General features: G+C 50.8%; 1 protein-coding gene across 1 annotated transcript in view; it reads right to left on the reverse strand.

Moving 5' to 3' along the window:
• Tnfrsf8 (TNF receptor superfamily member 8) overlaps positions 1-15,180 on the reverse strand; it is a 32,485-nt gene extending 17,305 nt beyond the window's left edge. The window contains exons 1-8 of the mRNA XM_051171098.1: positions 15,163-15,180; positions 14,623-14,710; positions 9,634-9,750; positions 7,932-8,081; positions 4,440-4,530; positions 3,974-4,140; positions 1,322-1,412; positions 890-987 (exon numbers count right to left, since the gene is read on the reverse strand). Coding sequence (XP_051027055.1) covers positions 890-987; positions 1,322-1,412; positions 3,974-4,140; positions 4,440-4,530; positions 7,932-8,081; positions 9,634-9,750; positions 14,623-14,710; positions 15,163-15,180 — 820 coding nt within the window. The remainder of the gene's footprint in view (positions 1-889; positions 988-1,321; positions 1,413-3,973; positions 4,141-4,439; positions 4,531-7,931; positions 8,082-9,633; positions 9,751-14,622; positions 14,711-15,162) is intronic.
• Positions 15,181-15,529: the final 349 nt, after the last annotated feature.

A 15,529-nucleotide genomic window follows, 5' to 3' on the forward strand; every position in this document is an offset into this window, starting at 1 on the left:
GGCAACTGTCAGGTCATGTGAAGACCCTGCATGTACTGTACTATATGCTGACAACCCTGGGTGCCTCCTGGCTTTCCATTTTACATCCGGGGAAACTGCGGCTAGATGGAATTAAGCTCTAGTCTTTCAGTTACTATTCAATATTTCTTTTTTGTTGTTGTTGTTTGTTTCTTTTTTTTTTTTTTTTCTTTTTTTCTTCTTTTTGCAACAGGGTTTATCTGTGTAACTCTGTCCTGGAACTCACTCTGTACAACAGGATGGCCTCAGACTCACAGAGACCTGCCTGCTTCTGACCCCCTCCCCCCAGATGCAGGGATTAAAGGCGTGTGCCACTACCACCCAGCAACTTTTTTTTTCCCTTTGTAATAGTGTCTCATGTAGCCCAGGCTGGCCTTGAACTGGCTGTAGAGCAGAAGGTAACCTCTAAAAACTATTTTTTTTTTCTTGAGACACAGTCTCACTATGTAGCCCTGACTGGCTCTGAATTTACAGAGATTTGCCAGCCTTGAGCAGATGGCACTGGCCCAAGCCTGACCCTCCCCTACCTCCACCTGTCAGCACTGGGATCATACACATGCACTGCCAAGCCCTGTGTATACCCTGGTAGGCACCAAACCCAGGGTACTGGGCATTCTAGGTGAATATTAAAACAACCGAGCCACGCCTCCAGCCTCGCAACTATATTTCAGGTAGCAATTATAGGTCACAGGATGAAAAAAAAAAAGAGCCCTGTTCCAAGAAGGAAATAGTATTAGGAGGTGAGAGAGCCACAGCCTCGGTTCTGGAAGCCAGAAAGCTGGGATCAATCTCCGCTTCCACATTCACCTGAGCCCACAGCCCTGCCAGGATGCCCACCGCCCCCTTGCTCTGGACAAAAAGCAATCGATACCTGGATCCAGAAATGGTGTTCCTGTGGACAAGGGCGAGGTGGGCTGCAGCGTGCTGCTGGTCTGCGCATCTGCCAGGAGGCTTAGGGTAGAGGCAGTACTGTACCAAAGGAAACCCAGGACAGGAATGACAATCACAATCGCCATGCAAAAAGCCTGTGTCTAATGAAGGTTGACTTTTTCTCTAGAAAACTGAAGATGAATGAAGCCTGGGAACTTAGAACATCTGCACTGTCCTGTCAGGCATTGTGAGGCCTGGGAGCAAGCTCTAGGCCCTCTTGCTCTACAGATACACAGCTGTGTTCCTCTCCAACCCCACCAAAAGAGTCTACGGGCCAGATGCCCCCTGCACCTCCAGCCCAGACTACCCCAGCCATCGCCTGAACATACAAGGGGTCATTCCATTCTGCTCCACAGGAGGGGCTAAGGGTCACCTGGCAGGCTCCTCGCTGTTTTCTGAGGTGCTGAAGTCAGGGAGGGTCCGTGGAGGTGGCAGCTCCAAGGTCATGTTCACCTCTGCATTGCCTATAGGGATGGGTGACAAATCAGAATCCGTGCCAGAGAGTTTGAATCTCCAGGAAAGATTTAACCAGCATGCAGTAGGAAGGTGCAGGAGACAGTGGGTGGCAGTGGGTGATGGTCTTCCGTAGGACACAGTTCCTAGCTACAGCTAACAAACACCATCCGGGTGGGTTATAAAAGATCAAGATTGGAGAGGCTGTGGTCACATGGGAACAGTGCACAGCAGCTTCTGCTTTTACTTAAAAGAGGCCCAAAGACCAGTGGGGCGGCTCAGGGAGTAAAGATGCTTGCTGCCATAACCTAAGTTGGATCCCTGTGACCCACATGGTGGAAGGAGAGCACTGACTGCCTCAAGATGACCCCTGACCTCTAGATGCACACTGTGGCACATACATACACATACACACAGGCACACACACAAGCACACACTACACGCATGTACACAGGCATATACACGCATGCGTACACACATGAATACACACACACACACACACACACACATACACAGAAGAAAAGCTTCAGAAGTCAGAGCACAGTAGAAGGGAGACAGGCTATTAGGGGTATGCCCATGAAGGAGAGCCTGCCTCTCTCTCTCCTTCCTTCCTGGCTGCCATGGGGTGAGCAGTCTCTGTGAGCTGTAAACAAAAATCCCCCCAACTGGGAGCTGAAAAGAACCTTTTCCCTTATAAAATTGTTCAGAGACAGTATTCTTGTCACAGAGATGAAAAGCACACTAAAAGTCCCTATATTAAAAAAAAAAAAAAATCAGATGAGCAATGGTGGCGCATGCCTTTATTCCCAGCACTCAGGGAGGCAGAGGCAGGCAGATCTCAAGAGTTCAAGGCCAGTCTCATCTACAGAGCAAGTTCCAGGACAGCCAAGGGTACACCGAGAAACCCTGTCTCAAAAAGCAAGTAAACAGCTGGGCGTGGTGGTACACGCCTTTAATCCCAGCACTCAGGAGGCAGAGGCAGGCAGATCACTGTGAGTTCGAGGCCAGCCTGGTCTACAAAGAGAGTCCAGGACAGCCAAGGCTACACAGAGAAACCCTGTCTCAAAACAAACAAAAAAAACAAAAAGCAAGTAACCAAAACAAAGACAAAATAGAAAAATAAAAACCACCAACAATAAAGGCAGAATAGGTGGGCGTGGTGGCACACACCTTTAATCCCAGCACTCGGGAGGCAGAGGCAGGAGGGTCTCTGAGTTTGAGGCCAGCCTGGTCTACAGGGTGAGTTTCAGGATGCCAAGGACACACAGATAAGGCCAGTCTTGAAAAACAAACCAAAAAAAAAAGAAGAAGAAGAAGAAGAAGAAGAAGAAGAAGAAGAAGAAGAAGAAGAAGAAGAAGAAAGAAAGAAGAGAGAAAGAAGAGAAGAGAAAGAAGAAGAAGAAGAAGAAGAAGAAGAAGAAGAAAGAGCCAGGCGTGGTGGCGCACACCTTTAATCCCAGCACTCGGGAGGCAGAGGCAGGTGGATCGCTGTGAGTTTGAGGCCAGCCTGGTCTACAAAGTGAGTCCAGGACAGCCAAGGCTACACAGAGAAACCCTGTCTCGAAAAACCATATAAAAAAAAAAAAGAAAAAAGAATGAAAGGTGGCAGAATAAGAATTACCATTTCCCTCAAGGCCAAGGCCTGAAGGGCGTTCTGAACACAACCACAGAGGCAGGGCTTGAAGTCAAAATCATAAGCCGTCCACGTAACACCAGTGTTACAGTCACGTGAAGTTCACGTTCAGACTGGGGAGGAGGGGCTTACTGCACAAGTCTGAGGACCCAGATACAAAGCCGAGCATGGGGGAGCACACTTGTAACCCCAGTGCCGGGGAGGAGAGACAGGTCGGTCCTGGGGACTCACTGGCTGGCCAGACAGCCTAGCTTAATTACTGAGCCCCACACCAATGAGAGGCCCTATCTCAAAAAGCAAGGTGGATGGCTCCTGCAGACTCCCAAGGTTGACCTCTGACCTCCATGTGGGCAGGCATGAACACCTGCGCGCGCGCGCACACACACACACACACACACACACACACACACACACACACACACATTAATTATTCACTAGTCATCCCAAGGTGGAAATACCCCCAAGCCTCGAAGAGCCGCTTGGATGAGCCAAGCACAGTGAGTCTGTACAGCACAGGCTGTTCACTCTTTTCAGACGGATGAAATAGCACCTGAGTCCTCAGCTGCTCCTGGGAGACATGAGGACATTTAGGAGCCATAGCCAGAAGCCACTTGTTCTGTCACCAGCACCCTGAGTACAGGGCAGGGACACCCAGCCCATGGCCCAGGGCCAAGCATGCAGGACACTCAGGAATTCTGGGTGTGAAACTGCCCTTCCAAGGACCTCTGGCCCCCTGAGCCTCAGCAGCAGAAGCTGCATCCTGGAGATGCTCTTCCGTTCCTGCCAAGGCCGCAGCTCAAGGCCCTCTGCACATCTAGGTCCCCGAATCAGGGCCAGCCTCCCCTGTCCCTCCCACCCCCCACCTCCCGACTCCCCTCCAGCCCCTCCACCCCCATCCCCACCCTCCAGGACACTGCTGCAGCTTCAAGTTAATGGTACCTGGATCGGGACTGGGCGCTCGTGCCTGGGAAGAGGGATAGTATGGAGCCGTCAAGAGGCCAGCAGCGTCTTCCTGCGCAAGGTGGGTGCCCCCCTTGGGCAGCAAACTCCTCACACTGTCAGTGGCCGGGGACTTTAGAGTAGGTGTGGCCTGAGGAGTGGCATGGCTGGAGAAGAGGTCAGACAGTGTCTATGGAGGAAGGCTCCTGCCTCAGCCTGTGGGGCTGCTGTGAGCTTCTGAGAGGAAGAGCCCTGTTCCCTAGGCCGTCTGGGTCTCTCATGGGCACCAGGCAGGGCTGGACACACACAGCTGGGGTCTCAGATGACTGGGGAACTTGGCGGAGAGCCACCCTGGGGTCCTGCTATCCTGGGCTGATCCCACCCATGCACCCTGTGTGTCCTGGAGGCAGGGGTAGCCCATCCAAAGAGCACCTGGAGGGGGAACAGAAAGGGGACCAGGAGTCACCTAGTAAGTGGCTGGCAGTCATTTGGATTGGAGCAGTTGAGGCCAGGTGTTGGGGGAGGCAGCTCACAGACGGTGTCCTTCTCCGCTGTGCCTGCGAGGGGGACAGCGACGGCTTCAGAACAGACACCAAGAAGCCCAGAGTCCCTAGGAGGCACCAGCAGAGTCATGGATAAGGTGCTGGGATGACACAGTGGCCACCCAGAGAGGGTGGCTTTCCCGGCATCTGCTCACTCTGGAGTGAGGAGAAAAAAATCTAGCCCTCCACTTGGCTGTCAGGGGGCACCTATAGTTGCTGGCTACTTCCCGGTTCACAGGTGAAACAGCACAGATCTGAATGAGAAGTGAAGAAAGACAGAGTCCCTGGCTTCGGCCATACCTGAAGACACTCGGCACTGCCCTCCACACTTTTGTTACAGGAGACCGGAAATGTTATTTAACAACCAAAGAGTCCCAAAGAACACTGGGTAAAAGCAGAATGTCGAATAACACCTACACACACACACACACACCAGGTGCCCTGGGCTTACCCTCCACCTTTACCAAATCCTTATGATGCCAGGCAGTCAAATGATGGATCACAGCATCGTCTCCACTGGGCTGCTGTTTACATAAGCAACCACATGTAAACAAGCCTGTGGCACTATGAGATAAACAGTCAGGGCTCATCGCTGAGGAAGTCACACACAGTAGGTTGGAAGATGCCCCAAAGGCTTTGGCGGAGGTGAACACAGCAAGGTGAGATGAAGTTGACAAGGCTTAGCTCTTTTCCTCGGGCCACTGACTGCCACGAACTCCCCAACTTACAGAGAGGGGCTGATGGAGTCTGCCCTGCAAACACTCTAGACTCGGGAGAAAGTCTGTGACAGCTTTGAGCAGGTGGTTATCTGTAAACTGCACTGAGTTACTCCTCTTTCACAACTGGAAAGCCGACATGCCCCGGAACTGCCTTCTGGGCGAGACCACAGGGGCTCCAGAACTGAACAGGACCAGGTGGCCACGGCAGGGCTCCTGACAGAATGTGCTGTGGGTCACTACACCAGCCTTAGTTTTCTGGGGACAACATTTAAAGGGGTAAAAAGAAGAGCCTCAGCTGGTGGCACACACACACACCTTTAATCTCAGCACTTGAAAGTCAGAGGTAGGCAGTTCTGTGAGTTCCAGGCCAGCCTGGTCTACACAGTCAGATCCAGGCCAGCCTGGTCTACATAGTGAGCTTCAGCCAAGAGCTACATAGTGAGACCCTGTCTCAATAAAAGAAAGAGGTGTGTCTTGAGAGGTGCCTTAGTAATTAAACACATTGGCTGCTCCTTGAAAGGGTGGAATTCAATCCCCAGATTCCACACGACGGCTCACAACCTTTTTAACTCCAATCCTAGGAGATCTGATATGCTCTTTTTGCCTCTCTGGGCACTGGCATGCATATGGTACCCAGACATACATGCAGGCAAAACACTCGTATACATAAAATAAATAAATCTAAAAATAAAAATAAAAACAAATCTGGGTATAGTGGCACATGCCTGTAATCCCAGCAGTCAGGAGTCTGAGGAAGCAAAATCACAAGTTCAAATCCAACCTGGGCAGCAGAGTGACTCTGTCTCAAAAGATAAATGAAGATATATGAAATGAATTTTAGCCAGGCGTGGTGGCGCACGCCTTTAATCCCAGCACTTAGGAGGCAGAGGCAGGTGGATCACTGTGAGTTCAAGCCCAGCCTGGTTTACAAAGCAAGACCAGGTCAGTCAGGGCTACACAGAGGAACCTTGTCCCAAAAAAACAAAAGAAAAAAGAAATTAATTTTAATAATGTATTAATTTGAGCTAGGAGTATTGCTTACTGGTATAGTACTTGCCTTGACACGTAAGGCCTTGGGTTCAGTCCCAGATAAAGCATGCACACACACGCATACTGGGCACAGTGGCTCACACATGTAATACACACACTTAGGATTATGAGGCAGGGAGATTGCTGTGGATTTGATACTAGGAAGATTTTGATATTAGCCCAGTCTGGTCTACAAATTGAGTCCAAGACAGCCAGGGCTGTCAGACAGAGAAACCCTGTCTCAAAACCTAATCAAAAAAAGAAAAGAAAAGAAAAGCCATACTTTGACAACATAATGATTTATGTCAGTCGGTATAGATATAATGAGCTATGTTACATTCTTGATCACATGCCGGTGTGTGTGTGTGTGTGTGTGTGTGTGTGTGTGTGTGTGTGTGTGTGTGTTTTGAGACAGGGTTTCTCTGTGTTAGCCTTGATTGTCCTGGACTTGCTTTGTAGAACACTGGCCTCGAACTCACAGCGATCCACTTGCCTCTGCCTCCCAAGTGCTGGGATTAAAGGCGTGCGCCACCACTGCCCGGCAACCACATGCCAGGTGTTTAAAACCCACTGTGCATTACACCCAGAACATCAAAACCTAGACATTTTAGGTGCTCTGTGGTCACATGTTGATGGCTCTCTGTTGCCCCCAAGTGGCAGCCCCAGGAACTCCACCCAGATGCCTAGCCTTGCTGGCTGCAAGGCTGAGGATCTGACAGGCTCTAAGCAGAAGAGTTTCTGAGCTGGAAGAGGCCCTGAAGCCTCTAAGTTACATTTCCTTGTCATATGGATGAGAAGAAAGAGCAGAAAGAAAAGCTTCCACAGGTGAACAGCTAAGGCCCAGCCTGAGGCCCTGAGGGCCACCTGAGCACTTTCCCTCAGGCGCCTTGCTGGAGCTGCAGACAGGTGTGCTTCCCACACACAGAACATTCCGGGATGCGGGCATTCAGAAACATCCCATAAAGCCAGGAACCAGAAATTCCATGGACACGGGTTATAGAAAAAAAAAAAAAAAACTCTCCACAAGAGCCCACAATTTTCAGCCCTCACCATCAGTTTGTTGTGGGATGGCCATTTTGCACCCCCATCTCCGTGTCTCCCTTCTAGAACGCTCACCACCACCACCATTTCTGAGATCAGAGTCTCACTATGTAGCTTAGGCCAGCCTCCTAATACAGCAAGCAGAGAGGAGCCATGATTCTTATCCCGTGCTCTCCAGAGGGCTCAAGGCAAATTGGGCACACACACACACACAAAAAAAGTTTTTCCTCAGCCTTGAATCTGATGCCCAGTGTCTCAGTACCTCTCCCACCTAATACCCACCTTGAAAACAAGGAAATCCACTCTTAATTTGTCAGGAAACTCCCAGGCAGAGGCTTGAGGCTTTCCTACTTGTTTGTGGGCCATCAGAGAATCCTCTCAGACCCCAAACTTCAGATAGGCCCATGACCTCCTCTAGCCAGGCCTGGGCCTCAGCCAAGAGAGCGTCTCTTATAAGACACAGACGTACGTGAGAAGTGAGCAACAGAAGTCCCGCGTGTTGGACAGGGCATGGCGGCATGGGGAGAGAAGCTTCTTTGAGCTGTCTGTTTCACAGGGACGGGGGCTGGGGGAAGGGGGAGGGAGCCCATGACAGGTACAGAAGCAGCTGCAGGTGGGGACACTCACCTGGGAACTTGACCACCTTCCCCCCAGAACAGCGGGAGTGTGGAAAGCAGCGGGCACAGGAATTGACGGCTGGTGTAGAGCAGTACGTGCCGGGCTGACACTCACAGACGCGAGAAGAGTTCCCGGAACACGGAACCTTCTCCACGAGGCCTGAGGGACACAGAGAGGGTCATGGAAGGGAAGAGGGAACGCAGTAAGATGCCACAACCAGCGAGCTCCAAGTTCCGTGAGAGTCTCTGTCTCAAAAAGTAAGCTGGAGAGGGACTGAGCCAGACCCATGACATCAGCCTCTGCCTCAACATACACAAGCAACATGCATGTGTGCATACATGAACATGTATATATATATAAAAAAATAATGTCCCAGGCTATGGAGGGAACTGACATATGTGTCACTGTGTGACAAGCCATTCTAGAAAGATTTTATACTGTGATTCCATGGGCCTCCTGCAAAAGATGAGGTTCCAACTGCAGAGGCAGGAGAGCCATCAGTGGTTGCCATGGTGAGGAGGAGGGAAGGATAAAGTCCCGGAGCATGAGAAATTTAAGGAAGTTCACTCTGTCCTGGGCTGAGACACACACTGCCCATTGCCAAATCTCACACCATGTGCACCCCAGCTGAAGCAGGGTACGGGGTGAACTTGGCAACACCATGCCCACACTAGCTTGTCCCGTGTTGGAGTAGTTGCTTCTGAGGGAAACAGCCGAGGGGATAAACTTGCTGTGCAAGCTTAAGGTCCTGAGTTTCGTTTCCAGAATCCACGTTTTAAAAAATGAGGGTGGGGCTGGGGGGAGGGGCTGGAGAGAGAGAGCTCAGTGGCTAAGAGCACTGTTTGCCTGGTGTGTTCAAAGCCCTGCATAACATCCCCAGTATTGAATAAATCAGGCAAGGCAGTGTACTCCTGTGATCCCAGAACTCAGGACGTGGAAGCAAAAAGATAGACGGACGGACACAGAAGTAGGAATAAAATACAATCTTTAAATCATTTTTTGCATTCGGTAAACAAAATAACTTTTTTCTTTTTCTTTTTTTTTCTTTTTTTCTTTTCTTTCTTTTTTTTTTTTTTTTTTTTTTTTTGAGACAGGGTTTCTCTGTGTAATAGACCAGGCTGGCCTCAAACTCACAGCGATCAGCCTGCCTCTGCCTCCCGAGTGCTGGGATCAAAGGCGTGCGCCACCACACCCAGCTCTCAAAATAGACATTTTTTTCAAAGACACTAAAAACTTTTTTTTTTTTTTAAATATGATCATCATTAGGTTTTGAGGGGAAAAAAATCTCAACACATCTTTCAACCTAACCACCCCCCACAAACTCACATAAAAACAAAAGAAAACACCAGACCCATCACTAAATACAAGCAATTAACATAAGAGGAACCTCTTTCAAGAAGCCTCTTGGAAGCATCGTCTCCTTTGTTAGGAAGGGATGCAGCTCTTGATGCCGGGCCCGGGCTCACACTGCTTCCGGTACCCCAGGAAGGCCATTCGCACCACGAGCCCTCAGATGCCTCACTATAGAAACCGCCTAAGAGAAGAGTCCTCCCTAGTGCCGTTGTGAGGATGTTGAATTCTGCCTCCAGGGAACACACTAGGTCTCTCCAGAAAGGTAAACTGAAGCACTCAGGGGACCAAATCCTGATACTTCCTGCTTCTCGGGTTCCCCTCCAAGACGTGTGCCTGGGAGAGAGAACAGGTTCCTTACCTTGCAAACAGGTCACGCAGGCTGTGCAGTACCCGTGCTCGTTCACGTAGTAGTCGGGAGCACATCGCTTCTTGCAGTGGGCGGGACCCTGAGGGCACGGCTGCGTTGGAGACAACCCTGGGGAGAGCAGTAGAGAGGTTCTAGGCTAGCTCACCTTGGTAATGAGCTGGCCTTCCATCTTCCAGGTCTCATACCTAAACGCCACCCATCTCTCCTTTAACCCACGGTTGTATGACCCAGGTATGGGAAAGGCCTGAATCTGGCATTCCTGACAACCTGTGTGGCCTTGGATAATTGCAATGACCTCATCCACACTAACACTATGATTTCTGTTTCTCCTAAGGTGGAAAGGAGTAAAGGGGCAGTGAGGGGACAGTGAAGGTCAGTCAGCAAGCACAGGCTGAGTGCTGGCTGTCATTCTCAGCAGAGGTCCTGATTCTCTGAAGGAACTGGGGGGGACCGTGGGGAGTCCAGCCCATGACGATCCTGACCGGAGCTGACTGGCCCTAGAAATCACCCAGCAGTCTTCCTCCCATTCTTTGAGGATGGGAGACGCAAGGGATAAATGCGGAATGACCAACCCCAATAGCTGCAAGGGATGCTGTCTACTCGACCAGAGTCGGCCATGTTTTGTTCGGGTATGTTTCCCACAGCTTAGTCACAGAATGAGCACACGACCCAGCAGGGCCAATCAGAGCACGTCACTTTATCCATCATCCCACTCAGAATAGACACGGGACTCCAACAGACCAATCAGACCACGCCATCTTTCTCACCACGTTGATTGGCTCAGCGCCGGCACATGACCACAGCCACTACGCTCCATCACTGAGGGTTTTCCGGCTGAACGTTCCAGCTCTATCACTGAGTTTCTGGTTGAACAAGCCGGCTTTGCTGACATATTCCCACTTTCTAAATTGCCTGAAATTCTGCCGGACTCTCCAGGACGGCTGTCTCTTTCCAGCCACCACTAAGTCACCTGTGGCAGGGTCTGGCTCATATTTGGCGAACCCCTGTTCCCCGGATCCTGAGTAGATGCTGGAGGGATGCCAGGCCCTTCGCCATCTCCACCGTCTACAAGGTCTGGGGTCCAGAAACCCAAGGAAAGGAGAAGGCCAAGGAGAAGGGCTCAGGACTCTGTTTTAGCCCAGGCTGAGCTTACTGGAAGGTGGCTGTGGGCCATGTCGAAATTCCCCCTCTTAGTCCCTTTGGAGTTGAAGCCCTAATGTGGGTAAAGGGGCCAGGCCTTCATTGTAGTGGCCTGCTCCATTGGTAAGTACTGCTGGCCATTTTATGAAGCAGGCAGTGAGCTTGCCACCAAGGATTTGTAAACAGAGAACCCGGAAGTGGCAGTCAGGAGTGTCGAAAGGCACCTTTCCTAGTGAGGAAAGCCATTCTCGGCTTCCTTTCTCTGCCAGCCCACCCGCCTGCAAACTCTGCCAACACAGCTGAGCGCTGATTTGAGTGGGCGGGCAAAATGTCAGAAATTTCCCCAAAACAAGGAAGAAGGGGGTTTTTTGGTTTTCCTCTGTGGCTTGCCCGGAAGCACAGGGTCAATAAAACTCCAGCAAAATGCCCCGCCCACCATACCAGCCTAAGGCGCTCACCTACCTACCTTCGGCACTGGGTCTAGGGGCTGTGGGAGGAGGGAGTAGTCCCACTTTGTAAATCCCTGCTGTTCAGTGGAGAAGGCCTAAGACCAAGAGGTCACATTCACAAGCTCCTGTCTTTCTCCCTGTGGCTGGGATTGTGGCTACCGAATGTCACAGCACAGTGGCCACACCTCACCGTGGGCAGAGGGATGGAAACGCGGAAAGGAGAAGTGAGGGAGCCAAGTCTCTTGTAGCACAGGAAGGTTCCTAGAGGTGGGGTCCCAGAGCTGCAGCAGGGTTGAGATGGCAGAAAAGGGACACTCAGGGGTGAAGGAGACAGGCGGAAAGCAAAGGACTAGAGACCTGAAGCCAGGAGCCGGAAGAAGTGACCCCCTTCCAAAAGCAGCCACTAAACTTGCTGTTGGACTGAAGGATGGGTGGACGGAGGGAAGAGATGAGGAGGGGGAGTGGGTGAGAGGATGGGGAGGTAGGAGGAGAGTGCTGTGGACCAGAATTCATAATGTGGGCCCCAAGTCATAGCGAAAGCCTTAGCTTCAATGTAAATATCTGAAGACAGAGGTTTAGAAGCTCAGCAAGGAGAAAGGAGCCCTAAACCCACGGGATGGGTGGGCCTATGTAGGAAGGTGGGCACGTCACACTGCAAACCAGGATGAGGCCTTGACAGAAATGTAAGCAGGCCAAAACGTTGACCATGGTGGGTCCTCCAGTTTCTAACCAGGGCAAAGTAATGGCCTGCAGAAGCCCACACAGGAATGAGCTGCATTGGGGAGACCAGGAGGGGAGTGGAGGGACCCACGAGAGGCTGGGTATGGTGGCACAGACTTGGAATTAATGCCAGCACTCAGGAGGCAGAGGTCAGAGTAGCAGGAGTTGAAGGCCAGCCTCCTCTACACACAAAGCTCAAAGCCAGCCTAGACTACATGGGACCCTGTCAAGTTGTCATAAAAGACTCGTCACAAGAACATTTAAATTCTTGGTGGCCACATTATTATTATTATTATTATTATTATTATTATTATTATTATTATTATTATTATGGTTTTTTGAGACAGGGTCTTTCTCTGTAGCCTTGGCTGTCCTGGACTCACTTTGTAGACCAGGCTGGCCTCGAACTCACATCGATTTGCCTGCCTCTGCCTCCCAAGTGCCGGGATTAAAGGCCTGCACTACCACGCCCAGCCCGGTGGCCACTTTAAATGGGAGACAGAGGCAGGGTGATCTCTGTAAATTTGAGGCCAGCCTGGTCTACAAAGATAGTTCCAGGACACCAGAAGCTATGTAGAGAAACTCTTGTCAGAAAAAAATTAAATAATTAATTTTATTAATGAGTGTTGGGAACTGCACCTGGGTCCTCTGGAAGAGCAGGAAGTGCTCTTAACCATGGAGCCATCTCTCCAGCCCCACAGGAATAGATATTACTAAATTCTTTCTCAAATGCTTGCTCTGGTAGCCTGTGCAAGGCTGGAGTCCCATCTCATGGGGCGTTCAGCGAACACAGGCCTAAGAGCAGTTGTCCAAGAATGTTACCCAGCCCCAGCCACATCCCCCATGACCTCGTACTGTACTCCCTGTCCCCACCTCCAGACACTGTGCCAGTAGTGGGTACATGGGCCTACTACTCCCCACCCACAGGAAACCCTCCAGACACAGTGACCTCTGTGTTGTCCTAAAAGGGGGCAGCTACACTGCGCCACTGACAGAGACTTCCTCCCACCCTCAACTGTCATAGCTAATGCCTTCCAAGTGGATATTTATCCCTGGAGCTCAGAGACCAACGCTACAGCTGCACCTCACACCCCAAGCCACCAACGGCCCTCACACAGTACTTGGAACTTCTGACCCTAGTCCCAGGGGACCAAAATGCCTCAGAACCCTTTTTTTTACTCTTCAGGCCTGAAGATTGTTCCAGAAGGATTTCCTGACATTCTTCTAGAACAGTGCTGTGCTGGGGTGGGTGAGCATTCCAGGAAGCCAGCAGTAGTTAGGCAAGCTCTGTTCCCCAGAAAGTTGTGGCCTGGCTCAAACTTGGCTTGGAGCAGACAGGAACTGCAAAGGGCAGGGGGAGGTGGCGTATGCCTTCCGAGAGAGGAGGACAGCAGGTTCAAGATCAAAGTGGGCCATCGAGACTCTATTGCAAACTTAAAGGAAAAACAGCGACGACGACAAGGACAAGAACTGGCCAGTGATACAGCTTGGTGGTTAAGAGCAGTTGCTACTCTTGAGGATTCAAGTCCCAGCGCTCACTCACATGGCTGCTCACAACCATCTGCAACTCCAGTTCCAGGGAAATCCAACACCTTCTTCTAATCTTTGGAAGACCTCCATGAATGTAGTGCACATACATACATACATACATACATACAGGCAAAATACTCAGACACATAAAAAGGAAAAAAAAAAATGTAAGGGGGAGCAAAGGATTAGGGGGGAAGGAAAGAAGAAAATGAACTACCAAGGATTTTTGAGCTCCAGAAATGACAGTTGATCATAGGGGGGTGCTGGCTGGTTGAGATTCTGGGTCACTTAACTTGCTGAACCCCAACAGCCCTATTTGCAAAGCAGTATGAAAACTTAAGGCGGGAGAATACTGTCTCAAACCCTGGGACAAACGGCTGAGGTGCCTGACATATCAAAGCAGACCTGGCTGCCAGGTTCTCCCAGCATCCCTCAGTTGATACCTGTTACAGGGTATGGCTGGCATACTCCACCTTCTATCCCCCACCCCCTTACCCCAACTCTTCAGCCCAGAAGTTGGGCTGCCCTTCCCCGTGAGGCTCTTCCCTATATAATCCAGCCCTCTTGGTGACCTGCCTCCCTCCCCCCCTTTTTTTTTCAACCTTTTGCCCTCTTGGCTGCTATACCTGGTTCCCCTCTCTCTCCTCTCCCACCCTCTCCCTGTTTCTGCATATGGCTTAGGGTCATGTCCACTCTGGACCCTCCCAAATGTCCCTGTCTCTGACTATACTCTCCTTTTTTTTTTTTATCTACAATAAACTTTCTCCTCCACCAGACCTAGGAGCAGTCATGTCATCTTCTTTTTATCTTTTTTTCCCCTTCATTCAGATAGCAGTGGCTGAGACAAAGGAGGTCAGAGTGTCAGCCGGAGTGCTCCTAACTAGAGCCCTGGGTAGGCAATATCAAAACCTCAGGGAGGGTCTTGCATCCTTTGGGCAGCCGCAGACCTAGCCTGTCCAGCAGGCAGCCCTGCCCTTCCCCAGACCCTATGACATTAGGGATGGCCCTTTGTAAACCTTTCCCCAACCGTGTCTGCTGGCTTCTATGATGTCCTCCCCAAACCCCACTTTTTCACCAGTTCCCCCATGGAGTCGCACAAGGAGTCTACCTCCTGCCGTCAGTATCCCACTCACCCACTCACCTGAGGGGCACCGGTGACAGCAGCTCCCAGCAGCCTCCCCAGGGTAGTAGCTGGGGTCTCCAGAACAGGTGGTCTTGAGTGGGCGATCCTAGAGGGTCAGAGAAGCTGGTGAGACAGGGCCAGACTTCCATCCTCATCCCCTCCCAACCTGGTGTCCACTCACTGCCAAGGCCAGCCTGAGACTTGCTGTCATAGAAATGAAAAAAAAAAAAGAATTTCTGACTCCACATCTCCTCTTGGGGCTAATGGCACATTAAATGCAAGTGGAACACCCAGGAGTGTCCATGCCAACCTCTGCTCACAGAGACCCCCGCCCCACACACACATACACACCAGCCAGTTCTCTCTCTCTCTCTCTTTCTTTTTTTTTTTTTTTTTGGTTTTTCAAGACAGGGTTTCTCTGTGTAGCCTTGGCTGTCCTGGCTTTGTAGACCAGGCTGGCCTCGAACTCACAGCGACCCACCTGCCTCTGCCTCCCGAGGGCTGGAATTAAAGGCGTGTGCCACTACTCCCAGCTCACCAGCCAGTTCTTTCAGCTACCTTCAAGCCATCAGCCATGGCTGCAGCTGGTCCCACCTGGTGTACCCCTCCAGGGGACTGACATGCCTCCTACTTTGTCTCTGGGACAAGTGCAACAATAAAAAACATCTGGTACAAAGCTTATCATACAGTTGAAGTCCTGCACACCTAGATGAAAAAGTGCCCAGATCCCAGGATGTAGGCAGGACCCACCCAGCATATTCAGATCCCCCCCTGCTGAAACAAACCACTAACCCACCTCTGTGTCCTGTCTATTAATTAGTTCTGTCTGCTCTTAAATCCTCTCCACTGATTAGTACTGTCTGCTCTTGAATTTGACATGGGTCAAACTGCCCAGTCTGTCCTTTTGCAACTGTCTTTGTGTGTG

This window comes from Acomys russatus, chromosome 29 (genome assembly GCF_903995435.1).
Source record: "Acomys russatus chromosome 29, mAcoRus1.1, whole genome shotgun sequence".
Classification (NCBI taxonomy): domain Eukaryota; kingdom Metazoa; phylum Chordata; class Mammalia; order Rodentia; family Muridae; genus Acomys; species Acomys russatus.